The sequence below is a fragment of the Rhododendron vialii genome, chromosome 11a, assembly GCF_030253575.1.
Source record: "Rhododendron vialii isolate Sample 1 chromosome 11a, ASM3025357v1".
Lineage (NCBI taxonomy): Eukaryota > Viridiplantae > Streptophyta > Magnoliopsida > Ericales > Ericaceae > Rhododendron > Rhododendron vialii.
The window spans coordinates 17,534,326-17,553,942 of record NC_080567.1 but is presented as its reverse complement, the minus strand read 5'-3'; the positions used below and the strand labels follow the sequence as shown (position 1 = coordinate 17,553,942).

General features: G+C 40.1%; 1 protein-coding gene across 2 annotated transcripts; it reads left to right on the top strand.

Annotated features, from left to right (window-relative positions):
• Positions 1-1,197: 1,197 nt before the first annotated feature.
• Positions 1,198-19,382, top strand: LOC131306752 (AP-4 complex subunit epsilon). Of its 2 annotated transcripts, none has more exons than XM_058333175.1 (11): positions 1,198-2,066; positions 7,357-7,542; positions 8,250-8,465; positions 8,545-8,655; positions 10,103-10,300; positions 10,400-10,531; positions 10,786-10,842; positions 10,954-11,070; positions 14,874-14,951; positions 15,634-15,777; positions 17,673-19,382. In XM_058333175.1, exons 1-11 carry the CDS (start codon positions 1,500-1,502, stop codon positions 18,744-18,746), a joined length of 2,880 nt encoding a protein of 959 aa, XP_058189158.1. In that variant the 5' UTR covers positions 1,198-1,499; the 3' UTR covers positions 18,747-19,382. The 2 variants fall into 2 exon arrangements, with proteins under 2 accessions (XP_058189158.1, XP_058189157.1); XM_058333174.1 differs by having other exon boundaries at positions 1,230-2,066; positions 7,357-7,461.
• The last annotated feature ends 235 nt before the right edge of the window (positions 19,383-19,617 follow it).

Genomic DNA, 19,617 nt, shown 5'->3' with positions numbered 1-19,617 from the left:
GTATATATATGGACGGTTCCGGGGACTCTTAAAAAAAACCCTCCAAATTCGTAATCTCATAGTTTCCGATCAAATTTTGATGATTCGAGCCACTCAATGTTTTCAGAACGTGATTTTAAGGGTGCCTACGAGAAATTGACAAAAAAAATAATCGGGAAGGGCTTGATTTGAGCAGTTTTTTTCCTCTTCAAGGGCTTGATTTGCTGATTTATCATGGGTATCCTTAAAATCACGTTTTGATTACATTGAGCAGCTCGGATCATAAAATTCGATCGGGAACTTGGGGTTTTTTTTTAAGGATCCCCGGAACCGCCCTGTATATATATTTATATTTGGAGACTTAGTAAAAAATTCTTCATATTTATTTCCGGACGGATTTAATAGTCATTTTTTGGAATTCATGCCATTTTTTAATCAATTATATCTTCCAATTTATAATGTTTTACGTGATTTCGAAAATATTGTATTATAGAATTAATCGAGATCTATTAAACAATATCCATATTCGATATAAAGTTCATTACAGATTAAAAAATATAACATGTTTCTTAGCCGGTTAGAATAGAACTATGGACAAATAAATCCGGACGAAGGGAGTATATTGTTTGAGTTCAAGGACAAACAACTTTGCAATCAAACATAAGGATAAATGTGCCTATGAAAGTGCCTAAAACCCTATAATACTCTATGAAAGTGTTTAAAATATTAGGGTACCTAATATATGAAAGTGTTTAAAACCCTAGAGTACCCTATGAAAGTGCCTAAATCACTAAAATCCTATGAAAGTACCTAAACATGTTTTGGCCTTATGACTAAAAAACTCAAAAAGTTGAAGAATTTTCACTGAAAACTATTTTGCTGATATCTTTCTACTAAATAAAAACTATTTTACCGCCTTTGTGACTAATTTTTCTCTTTAAACCTGAGCATCTTTTAGTTGTTGGGTGATATGGTAAGGATCACTCTTATTATTCGAACTTTTTATTTTGATTTTATTAAAAAATTACGTTTCTTAATTTTACGTCAAACTTTATGATTAATGGTTCGTCTTGTGAAAAAAAATTACGATAATCGTGAAACGTACAGGGGAAAAAGTATAATTTACGCATTTAAAAGAACCCATCACGTGGCCACCACCACGTGTGCCCATTTCTCTGATAACAAAACGAACCCACCGTCGCCGTGCACTCCTCTCACCCGCCACCGGTCTAGCACACCTTTGCACTTTCTTCCACTTCTCTCTCTCTCTCTCTCTCTCTAAAAATCTCAATTACGTCTCAATCTCTCTAAAAATCTCAATTACGTCTCAAATCAACCACCACACCCTCTCTCTCTCTCTCTCTCTCTCCTCCAGATCCTCACCTCCTCTGGACTCTCACTCTCTCTCTAGATCCACCACTCAATCACCCCAAACCCTAGACTCTCCGCATTCCCAATCCCAACTCAATTCCACAAGCCCAAACCTGGAGCAGCTGAAGACGATCGGCCGGGAGCTCGCAATGGGCTCCCAGGGCGGGTTCGGCCAGTCCAAGGAGTTCCTCGACCTCGTCAAATCCATCGGCGAGGCCCGATCCAAGGCCGAGGAGGACCGCATCGTCCTCCACGAGATCGAGACCCTGAAGCGCCGCATCATCGAGCCCGACACCCCCAAGCGCAAGATGAAGGAGTACATCATCCGTCTCCTCTACGTCGAGATGCTCGGCCACGACGCCTCCTTCGGCTACATCCACGCCGTCAAGATGACCCACGACGACGCCCTGTCGCTCAAGCGCACGGGCTACCTGGCGGTGACGCTGTTCTTGAACGAGGACCACGATCTGATTATACTGATCGTGAACACGATTCAGAAGGACTTGAAGTCGGATAATTATCTTGTGGTGTGTGCGGCGTTGAATGCTGTGTGCAGGTTGATTAACGAGGAAACGATACCGGCCGTGCTGCCGCAGGTGGTGGAGCTGCTGGGGCACGCCAAGGAGGCCGTTAGGAAGAAGGCGGTCATGGCGCTTCATCGGTTCTTTCAGCGCTCGCCGTCCTCTGTTTCGCATCTGGTCTCCAATTTTCGAAAGGTATTGTTTTGGACTGAATGTTGAAATGCTATATTACCTTGTTGTTTATGAATGTTATAGTTGAATTAGGGTTGGTTGTATAGGGTTACTCTGTTGCTGCTATATGCATCATTGTAGCTGCACGAAATCAAACCAAGCCTTGTCTTATCAAAGATATAAAATTCCAACTAAGCCTTGGTTCGGAGTAGGAGGCAATTGGATTCGGCTACATTACCCATTGTTTGCTGCTATGTGAAGGGCTAATTTTAATGATGAATTCATCTCCTTTTTTACCGCGCTATAATATGTCAATTTAGGTCTTTCCCCTGTCCTGCCACTTTTATTCCCCTTCCCCTAACATTTCCATTGGCGATAATTGAATCGCTTTTGTTTATTATATTGCATGTACTTATCTTTGTTGTATGTGTGGGCCCTGTGGGGTGCCATCTGGTTTTGTTTATGGATGTTTGGTACGGGTCGGATTGGTTCTGTTTTTTCCTCTTCAAGGCCTTCCAAACCTCACAAGATGAACCTCCAGTTAGTGCCTAAATGGCCGTACAAAGTCGGAAGTTGAGTTTACTTCTTCAATCTGGATGATTGAATATGAAAGGATATTATCAGTTTTAGAAGCCGACATGGTGAAATTGGTAGACATGCTGCTCTTAGAAAGCAGTGACGAATGGTGTGAACCTACAGTGGGATTGATCAGACAAGTACTACTCTGATACTTACCTAAGTCAATCTCTAGTCAAGGGAGGAAGAGTAGAAAGCACTAGCAAGATAGTGATATCGCACCTTTCTTGGATTTATTCTCTATTTTGTATAGAAAGACTATACTTGGGCTCCAAGTAATCTTGTGCTAGGCACATGCCTCATGAAGTAACTCCTAACTTCCAGTAACTCCTAAATGCCTCTAGAAATGATGTCATGCATGATGCACTCCGAGCCATGCCACTTGGGAATCACGGGGTGCCACATAGATGTAATCTTCTGGGTCGGACCTATCTCAACCTGGGCCTATCTCGACCAGGCCTGGTCCCCAGGCCTTACATCCGCCATTCCACGGGTTTGGGCTCTTGAACTCAATGCCTTTACTCTGATGCCGGCTGTTGCCCAGTTGTGACCCAATTCGTCCCAGCATGATCTTTGTTGCGGTCCACCTATTTCGAAGCTCCGGTTTACTACTGTATGTGACCAATCTCGTCCAGATCTTCCATTTCTCTCTCTCTCTCTCTCTCTCTCAATCTCAATTACGTCTCAAAAATTAACCACCACACTCGCTCTCCTCTAGATTCTCATGTCCTTTGGAGTCTCTCACTCTCAGATCTACCACTCTTCTCCGAACCCAAACCCTAGGATCTCGAAACACTCACTCATACATTCCCAATTCAAAATCAATTTCCCAATGTCAAACCTGGAGCAACTCAAGGAGATCAGTCGGGAGCTTGCAATGGGCTCCCAAGGCGGGTTCGGCTAGTCCAGGGAGTTCCTCGACCTCGTCAAATCCATTGGCAGGGCCCGATCTAAGGCCGAGGAGGACCAGATAGTCCTCCACGAGATCGAGACCCTAAAATGCCGAATCACCGAACCCAACACCCCAAAACACTAAATAAGGAGTACATAATCCGCCTCCTCTACGTCGAGATGCTCGACCATGACGCCTCCTCCGGCTACGTCCACGCAGTCAAGACGACACACGATGCCGCCCTGTTGCTCAAGCAGACAGGCTACCTGGCTGTGACACTGTTGGGGCACGCCAAGGAGGCCGTCCGGAAGAAGGCGGTCAATTCTCTTCATCGGTTCTTTCAGCGCTTGCCATCCTCTGTTTCAAACCTGGTCTCCAATTTTTGAAACATATTGTTTTCGACTGAATGCTGAAATGCTGTGTTTTCTTTTTTGTTGTTTATGAATGTTATAGTTGAATTAGGGTTGGTTATATAGGGTTACTCTGTTGCTGCTATGTACATCATTGTAGGCTTTGTAGCTGCACCAAATCAAACAATAAATTTCCAACTAAGCCTTTGTTCACAGTAGGAGGCAATTGGATTCAGCTACATTACCCATTCTTTGCCATTATGTGCTGCTATGTGAAGGGCTAATTTTAATGATGAATTCATCTTCTTTTTTACTGCACTATAATATGTCAATTTAGGTCTTTCCCCTGTCCTACCACTTTTATTCCTCTTTCCCTAACATTTCCATTAGCCATGATCGGATTGCATTTGTATATTATATTGCATGTACTTGCATTTGTTGTATGTGTGTGGTGCAATCTGGTTTTGCTTCTAGATCTGTGGTACAGGTCGGATTAGATCTGTTTTTTTCCTCTTCAAGGCCTTCCAAACCTTACAAGATGAACCCTCCAGTTGGTACCTAAACGGCCGTACAAAGTCGGAAGGCACTCCGATACTTAAGTCAATCTCAAGTCAAGGAAGGAAGAGTATAAAGCGGTAGCATGATAGTAACGTCGCACCTCTCTAGGATTTATTCTTACTTTGTGTATAGAGACTATACTTGGGCTCCAAGTAATCTCATGCTAGGCACATGCCTCATGAAGTAACTCCCTAACCGCTTGTAGAAATGACGTCATGCACGATGCACCGAGTGCCTGTACATGTCACCAAGCCATGCCACTTGGCACTCATGGGGAGCCACGTTGGATGTAATCTTCTGAGTCGGACCTATCTCAACACAGTTCGGTCACCAAGCCTTACATCCGCCATTCCACGGGTTTGGGCTCTCAAACTCTAGGCCTTTACTCCCATGCTGGCTGTTGCCCAATCGTGACCCAGTTCGTCTGTCTAAATCTCAATTATGTTTGAAAAATTAACCAGCACACTCGCTCTCATCTCCTCTGGAGTCTCTCACTCTCAGATCTACTACAATTCTCCTCTCCCAAACCCTAGAATCTTGCAACACACCCATACATTCCCATTCAAACTCAGTTTCCCAACTTCCAATCTGGAGCAACTCAAGACGATTGGTCGGGAGCTTGCAATGGGCTCCCAAGGCGGGTTTGGCCAGTCCAACTCGGTCTCGTCAAATCCATTGGTAAGGCCCGATCCAAAGCCGAAGAGGGCTGGATCATCCTCCACGAGATCAACACCCTAATGTGCCACATCATGGAGCCCGAGACATTCCCAAGCAGAAGATGAAGGGGTACATAATCTGCCTCCTCTACGTCGAGATGCTCGGCCACGACGCCTCGTTTGGGTACATCCATGCCGTCAAGATGGCCCACGATGACAGCCTGTTGCTGAAGCGGACGGGGTCTCTGGCTGTGACGCTGTTGCTGAACGAGGACCACGGTCTTACTATATTGATCGTGAACACGATTCCGAAGGGCTTTAAGTTGAATAATTAACTCATGGGGTGTGCGGCGTTGAATGCCGTGTGTAGGTTGATTAATGAGGAGACAATACCGGCCGTGCTGCCGGAGGTAGTGGAGCTGTTGGGGATGCCAAGGAGGCCATTAGGAAGAAGGCGGTCATGGCGCTTCATCAGTTTTATGAGTGGTCGCCATCTTTTTTATTCGCATCTAGTCTCTAATTTTCGGAAGTTATTGTTTTGGACTGAATTGTAATGCTCTATAGTACTTGAATTTGGTTGGTTATATAGGGTACAGTATCGCTGTTCCATGCATCATTGTACTGCACTAAAGCAAGTGTTGGTAAGAAATCAAACTAAGCAAGGAGTCAGATTCAATTGGAGTTGCCTACGTGACCCATTCTTTGCGATTCTGTGATGCTATGTGAAGGGCTTTTAAATAATCAATTTCAGTGAGGAATTCAGTTCCTTTTTAACCGCACTATACTATGTCAAAATTTAGGTCTTTCCCTTCTCGTAACAGTTCAATTAACGATAATTTCATTGCTTTTGTTTATTACATTGAATCTACTTGCCTTTGTTGTATTCTATGTGACCAATCTACTCCAGTCTATTGCTTGTTGAATTTATCTTACAATTGGTGCTGGTCCTAGTTCACAATTGTTTTCATTTCTAATCCTATTTCTCTTAATCGTGACACACATCCACCTTAATATCTATTTCTCCTAATATTGACATACATCCACCTTTTTTTTGGCCAATAGATAGAATAGATCATTTTTACATCAGATATGAAGTGCATAGTACAAACCCGGGATACTACATCAATTGTAAGAGTCAATGAGATAACCAAGCCCAACGACTCAACCAATACAAAAAATAACTCCATTATAAGGTAGAAACAAAGAAAGAAAGGAAAAGCCCTCCAAGGGAGGAACACCCACACGCAGGTGGGGAGACTCAAACTCGACCTCCTAATGAGATGCAAGAGTCCTAGCCAATTGAGCTAGTCCCAGTTGGTTACATACATCCACCTTAATATCCTCATTTTAGCTACACTCGTTAATTTCTTTGTTGCGGTGCCCAACACTAGTGTGTTTTTAATTCTATAAAATGTGGCGTTAATTTTAAACGAATTTGGGTTGCTGTTTCTATAGTGGCAACAATCAAATTGGAGACTAGGAGTTTGATGGCTAATTGGCAATACATCATGGTTTGTGTTATTTGTAAGATACCAATGCTGTGTTCTCTTTGCTTTTTGAATTTTTTTTTGAAAAATAGTAGGGGTAATAAGTGGAGTGAGATAGAGAGATGTTGAAAGTAGGGAAAATTTAGGGGGAATTTTTTGAAAAATTCTTTTTGAGAAGTAAAGAGAACATAGCATAATTGTCCCCAAAACAAAAGCTATTAGGAAATGGGCCCAAGCTGCCCAACAATATATATCAAGCTATCTAACACGCTCCCTCATGTGCAACCCTACCTTTCATGTGGGGATGCAAACATCCATACATATTGCGATAGAACAAATGCAAAGGGGAGAAAAATAATGGAAACGAAGAATAAATGCAAATAGAGAGACTTGAACCGAAGACCTCTCCCAACATGAGCTTTGATACCATGTCAAATTACCAATTGTCCGCAAAACTTAAGCTATTAGGAAATGGGCCCAACAATCTGTTCCAGGCTATCTAACAGTAACACAATCCTATTTTATCTTGAAGTCCACAAATAATTTAAGTGGAGCAGTCTAATCTGAGTACGACCATACTCGCACATTTGAGCACACTAAAATTCCGTATGTTGTGCTTCGGTGTTGTGGCTGTTGGCACAACCCAAAAATGGATGAACACATTCTTGTTTCTTCCACAATGATGCACATTTATGTGGTTGTACATATGTTAGATATGACTTGTATACTTCACGGGAAGAAAGCTCATATATTCCTTCCCCCTTCCATTACTGATATAAAACTTTGTTTTTGCAGAGGCTTTGTGATAATGATCCAGGGGTTATGGGTGCAACACTCTGCCCTCTTTCTGATCTCATCACAATAGATGCTAAATCTTATAAGGACTTGGTCATCAGCTTTGTAAGTATTCTTAAGCAAGTAGCTGAACGCCGATTGCCAAAGAGTTACGATTATCATCAGATGCCTGCTCCATTCATCCAGGTCTGTCTTATTATTCTTGGTTTAAATGTAGTATATAAACACAGCTGTTGTCAAAAGGAGCTGTTGTACCTGATAATTATACTGTTTGTGAGATTTTGTGAAGGGAAGAATAGTGAGATGTTCATTTTAGTTATTAACTAAAATAGTTGGTTGATTGCAAACGTTGATATTGCATGATTAGTTTTCACAACTGCTGTATTAATCTGCACAAGCCTTAAAAAGTTTACTTTAATGTAGATTACTGAGGATACAAAAAGGGGAATTGTAGCTTTTCTATAATTTTGGCCAATATTTTCTTTTTGAATGGTCAACAGTATTACAATCGGTAGGTGGATGAAAAATATGGCATTTTCTGAGTGTAGTAGTCCTGGAAGAATGCAAAGGCAATGAAAGCTTCCGTTATTTTGCATTAACTTGAGAGTTCATCTAACTTTATAGATTTCTCCCTTCCTTGCTCAGTTGTAGTCCAGTAAAGGATTCCTACATTTGAAGGAGACATGTAATCAATGAGATACTAATTTTATATTCACGTAGTGCTTTGATTTTCCAAGGAGAGTTTCTGCACAGTGGGGTTGTTCATGGTACAAAGTTTGAAAACTGCATGCCTGCAAGTATATTAGCATCATTACTGAGTTGATCTCTTGATATTTTTTGATGTTAAGATATGTTGAATGTATATATATGTAATCAGTCATTTTGTTATGCAGATCAAGTTGCTGAAAATTTTGGCATTACTGGGTAGTGGTGACAAGCAGGCTAGTGAACAAATGTATACTGTTGTAGGCGACATTATGAGAAAGTGTGACTCAACAAGTAACATAGGAAATGCTGTTCTTTATGAGTGCATATGCTGTGTTTCATCTATACTCCCCAATTCGAAGTTGTTAGAGGCTGCCGCTGATGCGATATCTAAATTTTTGAAGGTATCGTTTCCGCAGCTTGTGTGCTTTGTTTGGCCCTTTTCGTTTGTCATTGACTCATTTTCATGCATGTGTTGGCCAGAGTGATAGTCATAATCTAAAGTATATGGGCATTGATGCCCTTGGTCGGTTGATAAAGATGAGTCCAGAAATTGCTGAACAACACCAACTGGCTGTGATTGATTGCTTAGAGGTGAGACATTGTTATCTTGAACTGATTGTATGTTAGTATTATTTGATTTGATGGCCATTGGAGATGCAGACTTGTCCATTTTCTTTGATTTCATTCCTTGGCATTGGTTGACTCTAGAATGTCTGAAACTTTCGACGGTTACGTTTCTTTCTTTGGAAAATCTAGTGTTATGATGTTAGTTCTTTGTATCGCTAATAGTTCATTTGTCATACATGAGCTGTATCTGGATTAACAGATGTTTGAGGTCAATAGAGCTTGCTGATATAAACTACTCCCATCCTCTTCTTTGTCCTCCGCTGAACTTGGCTTTTGCGCAATATTTCTTATAACGATCAATGAAGTTGTTAGGTCATGTATGCATTTGTGTCAGACTTTCATACACGCAATTGGAATGGTGGCCCTTGCCCTTGTATAGGACTTTCATACACAACTTTATTCTGTTTCCTTTTGCATGAGAGGTTTAGTATGTGTGTTCTAAGTTTATTCAGCAATACTAAGAATTATGGGACAGAGAATGATTTTTGGATGAAAGTGAATTCGAACAAAAGAAAGAGAAAGATGAGCAGACAAGGATATCCTTAGATTACAAAGGACTGCGAAGATGGCACACATTATGGCACAAGCTTAATTTAGGATGCCATTTTTCAGATATCTACGTTAGTGGAGAAATGATATTGTTTCACTTTACTTTGCCCAAGATATCTGATGCCTTCCTTATTATCTACGTCTCTCTACAACTGTCAGTCTTGTTTCCCGCTATAGAAGATACGCTTCGCGAGTCCCTTCTTCAAGGACTGTGAACTGCTAGGTCAATCTGCGTCATAGTCATTGAAGTAGCTGTTTGGAACGACTCTCATGCTAGTTCCTCTTTCTCGGGGTTGTAGAATTCCTTTTTGTTTAGCTTGTATTGAATGGATCCAATGCATGGGGGAAGTTTGGATTACTTTTTTTATGTTACTATCTAGGTTGTCAATAATTATCTTCACGTGTTTTGAGAAGGCAAGCTTGTTACCCTTCCTTTCTCGGTGAGATGGCTTGGTTTGATAAAAGAACCTTTTGTCAACCGTGACAACCATTTCATGGTGGATGTCTTTTTGCTAACTCCTCGTGGAAGGCAAAAACAAATATTTGAAATGCTGCTGACTTTGCTATGATTAGTGTTGTACTTGCATAATATGGTTCTGGCACCCATAGTACCCTGTACTTATATTGGAACATAATTGCTTTTGAGATAGGTTGGGAAGGTATGTGGCTTATTTCTGCCTGTTTTTAATGCTTGTGGTTTGTAATCTCACTGTTTGCATTGCAAAGTTGTTTCTGTTTCGACTGTTGTGATTGTGGAAACGTGTTTTTTAGCTTTCAAGTTGACATTCAATCTAGTTTTGACTATTTGGTGCATTTTTATTGACTACGATTTGGTCCAAATTTGACAACCTTCATGACACAGGACCCAGATGACACTCTAAAGCGGAAAACCTTTGAACTGCTGTACAAGATGACAAAGTCCTCTAATGTGGAAGTTATTGTTGACCGTATGATTGATTACATGGTAAACATTAATGACAATCATTACAAGACGGAAATAGCATCCAGATGCGTTGAGCTTGCGGAACAATTTGCACCAAGCAATCAGTGGTTCATTCAGGTTATCACAATTTTGCCTTTCGGTCGTGGAGTTATAACATTACATTTACATCTGCTGAAATCTCAAGTAGAGACTTCTCTTGACTTTTGAGTACCACAGACCATGAATAAAGTCTTCGAGCATGCTGGTGATCTAGTGAACATTAAAGTGGCACATAACTTGATGCGTTTGATTGCCGAGGGGTTTGGAGAGGATGATGAGAATGCAGATAGTCAGCTAAGATCTTCTGCTGTATGTAATATCGTATTGAGTTTCTTTTTGCTCATTGCGTATGCTTCCTGCTACTTATAAGTTATAATCAATGCTGATCATCAGAAAATGATGTATTCTGCATTGAGAGTTCTCTTGCTTACAACGAGTTTGGACAAATTCTTTGAAAGTATACGCCTCTTGTGTGTACACTAGTTTTTGACTCCTCAGAGATCTTCTGATGTCAAATGGGAACTGTTTTTTTGGTTCACCTCTGTTGATCCTCTTGGCTGCAGGTAGAGTCATATTTGCACATCATTGGAGAGCCAAAGCTGCCATCTGCATTTCTTCAAGTACATTTTCTCTTGTCTAGGTTTTTCTTATTTTCCCCATCTTTACATCTGGACGATGCTTATAATACATGTCTCGGGTTTGTTATCTTACTTCTTGGTTTTGGGTTATAGGTTATTTGTTGGGTCTTGGGGGAATACGGAACTGCTGATGGGAAGTATTCAGCCTCTTATATTACCGGGAAGTTGTGTGATGTGGCAGAATCGCATTCCAGTGATGACACTGTTAAGGTATCTGTTACATTTTCTCTCTCGCTTTATGGGATAATTTTTTTCTTCTCTAGGAGTATATTTTCCCCTGAGATGTTGGTTTCAGTTGAATGTAAGGTCACTCCACATCTATGAAGCCCAGATACGGATACATGATACGGATACGACACGATACAGATACGGCGATACGGCAAAACCTTAAAAAATAGGATACGGATACGGCTGTATAAATTATACATTTTTATAACTATTAGTCTCCAAGGCATAAAAATGAAGCCATAAGAAATAAAAGAGTAGTTGAGTAACTTGAGTTGCCAATGCGAAGCATTAAGTACATGTCAATGTCAAAAGTCTAAGAGTGGGAACTCATCATCCAAAAGATTAGAATTTTGTAAAAAAGAAAAAAAAAATACACATTAGTAGGTAATAGACTCATAGGTATGCATATAATATACTTCATATATATACACATATCTATATACCAGACTGAATATAATTTATTATTTATGTAAAGTGTAAAGTGTAAAGCGTAAACAATAGAAACTCACACGAGAGAGAGAGAGAGAGAGAGAGAGAGAGAGAGAGAGAGAGAGAGAGAGAGAGAGAGAGAGAGAGAGAGAGAGAGAGAGAGAGAGAGAGAGAATCCACTGGTTCAGGGAATGATCTATCGATGTGCATAATTTCTTAGGTTATATATTTTTAGTGATGCTATTTGTAAGGTTGAAAAAATATCGACTGGTTCAGGGAATGATCTATCGATGTGCATAATTTCCTAGGTTATATATTTTTAGTGATGCTATTATTACAATTTTCCCCTTTTAGTGATCTATCTAGGGTTGAAAAAATATCTACTGGTTCAGAGAATGATCTATGGATGTGCATAATTTCCTAGGTTATATATTTTTAGTGATGCTTTACAATTTTCCCCTTTTAGTTTGTACTTGATTCTTTGAAAAGTTTCATTTTAACCCCCACTGTATCCTTAAACTTATCCTGCTGTATCCCCCGCGTATCCTAAATTAATTTTTTTTTAATTTAAATGCCAGATACTTATTTGCCTTATCTGATATGTATCGGGCACGTATCCGTATCCCTCGCGTATCCGATACTCCTACGTGTCTAGTTTCGGAGTATCTGTGCTTCATAGCTCCACATTGAACAGGCCATCTCCCTGGTTGAAAAGGTTACTAACTTACTACCCACATATTTGAAAGCAATACTGTGCTGTGGATATTTGTAGATTGGTATTCTAGTCTGGCCACTGTATTGTACTTAAAAAGGGCTTTTTCCTTCTTATTTTTTTTGGTTTAAATTGTATTTGAATCATTTATTTATTTACCAATAGAAATGCCATAACTGGTGGAGCCTATATTATTTTATGGAGGTTAATACTTTTTTTTTTGGTGCAACAGAAATGCAATATGTTAAAACGGCAACAAGTTTAACACAAGAGTAGACATAAGAAATGAAGATACAAACAAGCTAATCCCTATAGCTTCCAATGCCCATGATCCTCAATCACAAAATGGCTAACTGGTGGTGGTGGGGGGGGGGGGGGGTGTTGTTCAGTTACCACCAGATCTTCTTCTTGCTCCGCTCCCAATCTTGCGGGATTATCCGCACGTTGATTTGTTAGCTGGTAGATATGAGCTAGGGTTGAGCGAGTATGAGCTAGCAAGATCTTTGAGTCTTCAAATAAGGCTCGTTGGGGATGCCCACCGGGAGCTCCTTCTTTAATCAGCTGGACGGCAATCTGGGACTCAGATTCAATGCTCACATTGTTCAAGCCCTTCTCCAAAATTAGAGTTAAACCTCTAGAGATGGCCCATAGTTACGTCTCAAGGCTTGAAGTGTAACTCAGCTTTCCGTAGTAGCCTAGAATCCAGATCCTTTGTGATCTCAAAAGAGTCCAGCAAACCAGCTTTGCCCGAACTCTCATACCAGCAACCATCAGCATTGAGTTTCACACCAGCTGCAATGGGGGGCACCCAACATATTAATGCAGTATGAAGAACGCCATTGTAAACTAGGGATTTGGATGCCTCGGTAATTTCAGATGCATAAGAATGATGTTTGGATAGCTAGTGTTAACATTAGATTCCAAATTATCAAAGCTTTTCTTGTTAGGATTTTTCCAAAAGATAAACAAGCAGCAGAGTTTTCCACATAACATCATTGCCTAAACCAGATTTTCCTTTCAACTGAAGATTGGGTACAATCCAATCTTGAGTTGGGCATTCAAGGCTACTTCTTCTCTGGAGGTTAATACACCACCTAGATGTCAAATAGTTTGATTTAGTGATGTTAGATCTTCCCATGATACTTTATGTGGGAAGTTGGCATGGAACCTGGTCTGGTAGAGCTATTAATGATTTCTGTATAACGAGCTAAACATTCTGAATTGTCTCTCCCCCATAATTATTGCAATTCCAAGAGGGTTAGCTTCTCCTGCTTCCCCCATGCTTCTGTACTAAAATATTCTTGCTTTCCAACTAGAAGGACAAGATCTAGGAAAAAGTAGATATAATGTTATATCGAACCACAAAGTATGACACGAAGGAATATAAGAAGAAGAAAATTAAGTTACAAAAAAACACAGAGGGACAGAAAGCTTTATAGATAAAGGTCAATAGCTTCAATGAATCAATATTCAGTAAAGCACCATTCAGGGCCATTAGGGACTTCGGCGGGAGGAACCATCTGCTTGTTTGAAATCATTTCCTCTTTAATCGACTCATTTAGCTGCACAAGTTTAAATTACATAAAGATTTATCACCTACTAAGATGGCACTTGTAATCTTAAGTTCAGTTCACGTCAAAACTGCACGCATGTGCGAGTGGATTGGGATGCCTCAACATGAGCTTCTTGGAGGATGGGGTAAGGCAGAACACATCTCTGCAGGACTGGGAGGTGGATTATTGTTTTTTTATATGGTTACTTTATACTTTTGTGATGCGGAGAATGTGATGTCTTGGAAGGAACGTGGGATTGTTTCACTTGGCCGAGATCCTTCTATTTGGAGTTGTGTATTTTTTGGTTGTGACAGAAACTGATGAAGCATAACGTATGCACATACAAGGTCCAAGTAGAAATGGCTATCTTGTCATGGTGATGATTAGCAGAAGATTGTGATTCTCACTGTAAATGGATGATGGGTGTGTGACAAGGAGGCAAAAGTTTTGATAATTTTTTCATATTAGATTAACAATCGTCCGAAAAGTTTAAGCCATAAGGAATATACCCTACAAGGTATACCAAGTTATCCTACCCGTCTTGCCTGTAGAGAGAGGCTGTTACTCCAATCGCATATAACTGATTGGGGTTAGAATCTATACACAAGAGTTTGCGGATCTTGTTCAAAATATATGCAAATCTTTAGAGGGGCCAATTGTTAATTTTTACGGAGTAACTCATGAGACAGACAAGCAAATGAATTGAAACTTGATTCGAGTACATGGCTGTAGACCATGGTTGCACTTGGCGGCTTAGCCTGAAGGTGGGTATTAGGTGTGTGAAAGATATAAGCACTTCATATGTGCCTTAGTTTATTTTTGGGTAATTGATTGAAAACTCTTGCAAAATCTGCAAACTCGAGGCAAACTACCTAGTTTAGCAGATCCCCCGGAAAAAAAAAAACTACGCTGTTTGGTCTCTGTAATATGCACATGAGTAACTGATACAAGTTATTAAAGAGGTCCTTTCTTTGAGATTTGATACAATTGATGCCTGTGATGGTTGTGCAGGTGCCCTTTGGAAGTTCTTACTACCTCATACTCATACTTCTTTTGGTTTGAATTTGTACTGATATGTTACTCTCTTGAAGGCATATGCAGTTTCAGCCCTTATGAAAATATATGCATTTGAGATTGCCGCTGGGAGAAAAGTGGACATGCTACCCGAGGTAGGTTTTTCTGGAAACACATTTCTCTCAAGTGTTGGGGTATTTGTGGTGGTGTTTGCTATTCACTGTAGTCAGAATAAATCATTTGCCAAAGTTCCCAGAACCACACCTCAACCCCATCCTTATTGGATTATCCCATATCTTCGAACTAGTTGCCCTAATCACGTGTCTAGTATTTGCATTCTTTCATCAAAATTGCTTTTACCTAATAGTTTTGGAAAATCCATGGGAATCCATTATTTGTCTGCCCGATTGAAGGTCACAACTGCCAAAAACAAAAACCAATAAACGGGGACAGAGGTAGTAAAAGTAGGGGTGCATATATAACTTTCTATCTTAAAAGTCTTTGAAGGTTGAATATTTGGATTTCAGAGTTGATATTCTTCGTCAAATTTGAGATGGTTTTTCTGGTTTGTAATGGTTCTTAGCTTTCCAGCTTTCCATACTAGGGACTTTGTGGCATTCAATTCTTCTCTTCTCTTGTCTATCGGTCTATGGTTGATGCGTCTGTTTTTGTAGTTGTAAGCCTTTATCATCACCAAGATATATGTCTAAATCACAACATGCAATTTGCTTTTTAGTATGTGGTCACCCATAATCAACATCATGAGAATTCAATTCTGCATTATGTTTTGACCTGTTGGAAATTTTTCGGATCAGTAAGGTTCTTTCCTTGTTGCAGTGCCAATCTTTAATTGAAGAATTATCGGCATCCCACTCAACAGATTTGCAGCAACGTGCTTATGAACTTCAAGCAGTCATCAGCTTAGATGCTCACGCTATTGGAATTGTAATGCCACTGGATGCAAGTTGTGAAGACATTGAGGTATTCATAGTATCTTACGTTTTGAGTATAATCATTCCTTGTTATGGTTCTTGGCTATGTAGCACGGATACGGACAAGGACACAGGATTTCTGAAAAAATGGGGACACAGACATGACAGGGGATACAACAAAAATAAAAAAATATTTTATTTTATACCAGTGGAAATATAATTATTTTAACCCTAAATATTTGAAATAATAATTCACATTTACCCCAAACAATGTAAAAATTTGCAAATTTATCCCCTGCCGTGTCCCTCCATGTCCCCCTAAAAGTTGATTAAGTTTAATAGAATCGCCACGTGGCGTGTCCCATATCTTTTTTGCCGTATCCCTGTGTCGAACACGGGGATACGCCTACCCTAGAGTGTCAGTGCTTCATAGGTTCTTGGCTTTTAATTTGATTTTTATACTTCTGACATGCTTACATTAGTTGTGCATTTCCTGTATATAATGTTCATAAAATGGTCAGCTGTTTTTCTTTGTCGTCTGTTTGTATGCTCCTTTTGATGATCCTATTCTTTCACTAGGAAGTTCTTGGTACATCAAAGAAATATGTTTTTTGGCTTACCTTATAATATCACCTCTACTTTTCTTTACGTTTGGTGACATTACTGTATTAAGTTTTTCTTTCTTGTTTGGTTATCAAATTCTTGACAGTTTGTCATTTTATTGTACCATGTTTTAAATATTGCTATTGAATCATATCCCTTAACGATACCTTATGTCATCAATTTAGACGCAAACTTCCTAGGAAGATAGTTATATAGTTAAACTTGGAAATTATGGGGGTTCAGTCCAGTTCAGATAGTGATGCAATTTATATTTCATTCCATGTGACTGGGCTCAACCAGATACCTATTAGGGTGATTAGGTTAAATGGGTGGGAAGCGACTAGTTACAGACCCACGCAGTGTAGTCAGGTTACAGATGTTTTCGTAAAGTTAGTCTTATTGCGGGAGTCTAGCTAAGCAGCATGGACTATTTGAAGAAGGTGTTCTGTCTGTGGAGAACGTATTTTAAGTGTTTGGTATCCCGTTCCACCTAAATGTTGGCACGTCCTCGCATAAAATCAAAGTGGTTTTTTCTTCATGCAAGTTAAAGAAAGGGTAGTTACCACACAAAAAAAAAGGTTTAATGAATATAAACACACATGTACCCTCCTCTCTCTTCCCCTGCTACTGTGACATCCCATTAACCCCCCTTGGACCAAAAAAGAACAGCTGACCAGCACCCCCATCAGAATTTTGACAAATCCCACTCCACAAGGGCAACACTCAATAGCTAAACTTAATTATCACCAACACCTTCCCATTTTAACTCACATCCATCTATCATATGCCCAAAACCCAAATCATCAGTCACCATTAATGCCAGCAATACCATGAAATCCGATTCTTCTACTAATTCTAAATTCTAAGAAATTTAAGGTAGGAGGATGGTGGAAGAACAGAAATTTTGATATTTGGTTTATTGCTGGGGGCAAAAAAGAGAGGCTGCTTTGGTGGTTGTGTTTGGTTAAGGGTGTATGCATGTGTGAAGCCCTGGCCGAAAGGGATGCCACACCGTGTAAAGTGGTGTGGATTACATGTTTCATCACATACTTTCTTCTGTCCCTGTTGGACATTGATGGTGTTCGGACAGAACATGGCTCGGATGTATTTATGGGAGATAAGCAAGCAACTTACGAGTAGTTAAGATTCATGCATGATACCTACTTGAAAATGCATCTTGTTTGAGGAGAATGTTCATTGGGTGGTTGAGTAGATTGTCTGCTTTCAGGTTTTGGCAGACTACTATTTCTTGTGCTCGCCTTAACCTGTTCTTTATCTCATATTGTTGGGATTGTTTTATACTGTAAATTCAAACTACGAAACTGTGCATCCTCCTTGCAGATTGATAAAAGCCTTTCCTTCCTCAATAGTTTTGTCCAACAGTCATTTGAAAAAGGCGCCCAACCCTATATTCCTGAGAATGAACGTTCCGGAGTTTTGGATGTTGGCAGCCTTAAAAGCCAAGACCACCATGAAGCTTCTGCACATTCTCTTAGGTTTGAGGCCTACGAGCTTCCAAAACCAGTGGTTCCATTGAGGGCTCCTCCTGTTTCACCATCTCCTTCAACTGAACTTGTTCCAGTACTGGAGCCTTCTTATCCAAAGGAGGTACGACATACCGCATCAGTTTCATCTTTTTCTGAAGCAGGTCCATCGGAGCTCAAGCTAAGACTTGATGGTGTTCAAAAGAAGTGGGGTAAGCCTACTTACTCCTCTCCTGCTCCATCTACCTCAAGCTCCAGTTCCCAGAAAACTGTGAATGGGGTGATGCAATCTGATAGCATGGGAAATCCAAACTCTAAAACACGAAACGCCTCATATGATTCAAGGAGGTCTCAAGTTGAGATTTCTCCAGAAAAGCAGAAGCTTGCTGCTTCACTGTTTGGGGGCGCATTGAAACCTGAGAAGAGACCATCTTCTACAGGGCACAAGGTTTCAAAGACAAGTATCAATTCAGGAGCCAAAGCCCAAATGGAAAAGGGCATGATTTCAGCTTCTGAAATTTCCACAGAGAAGACAACTCCTCTTCAACCGCCACCAGATTTACTTGACTTGGGTGAACCATCAGTAACTAATATGCCCCCATTTGTGGACCCATTTAAGCAATTGGAAGGGCTTCTTGACCCAAGCCAAGATGCCTCAGCTCTTGATTATGGTGCTTCTAAATCGCCCGATTTTATGTCTCTATATGCTGATATGCCTACAAGTGGACAGACTAGTACCGTTGCAAATCCTCTTTCAAATAATTTGGAATCTTTCGGATCTGCCAACGGAGGATCTACAGTGGTATACCCAACACAAACAAATAAGGGTCCAAACCTTAGAGACGCCCTGGAAAAAGATGCTCTGGTGAGGCAAATGGGAGTGACCCCATCAACTCAGAATCCCAACTTGTTTAGAGACTTGCTTGGCTAAAATGTTTTCGTATAGCTTTACTGCGCAAAAGCTGATGTTGGGATGTTCTTTTGGGAATAAGTTGCGGTGTTATTTTGGCACACGGGTCAAGGTGGTTATATTGCAATGTTGATAGCTGAGATTTTGATGCATCCAGGATAGAATGTTTCAGTCGGGTTGAAACCAGGTTATATAGTTTTGTATCGGTGGGAGGATATTTTGTAGAAATACAACCAAAGCTGGCGGTGTATAGAGTTCCTTACTTGAGCACTGGACTGAGCTTTCGATGTTGCGGCACTCTGGGGAATTTGGAAATCGATATTTTTATGCTTTTCCGTCACACAGGTTTCTCATGTCTTGTTATAATAATAATAATACATTGGTGAGGATTTTCCTTTTGTTTTTTTTTGGAATTTATCTTTATTTTATTTACAAAAAGCTTTGTGCCAATCTGCAGAGAAAATTGTACCTTTTCCATGTATGAGAACTTAGAACCCTAGTTTTTATTCTTTTGCATCATCTCAATTTTTATGTATGAATTTCGAATTCCATGGTTGTGGGCCCTGCTATGCAAGTGGAGTGGACTCCAGATTGCCAAATACTGTAGCCTAATAACTACTACGCTGCTATATATGTGGAGTGGCTTTTACTTGTATTGTTGTTTTGTTTTTTACCCTTGTTTTTGTTGTTTTATTTGTAATTTGCTTTTGTTCCAGTGGTAATTCATTTTTCGTTTTAGTATAAGTGGGATGATCTTTGTCAAAACTACTGGACTGCTTATGCTTTGCCAAAGGCACCAGGAGAATAAAGCCGGGAAACAGGTTAGCACCGTGGAAGGGGTAATGAGTGAAGAGAGATAGAGAAATGAGAGAGATAATTAAAGAAAAACTTA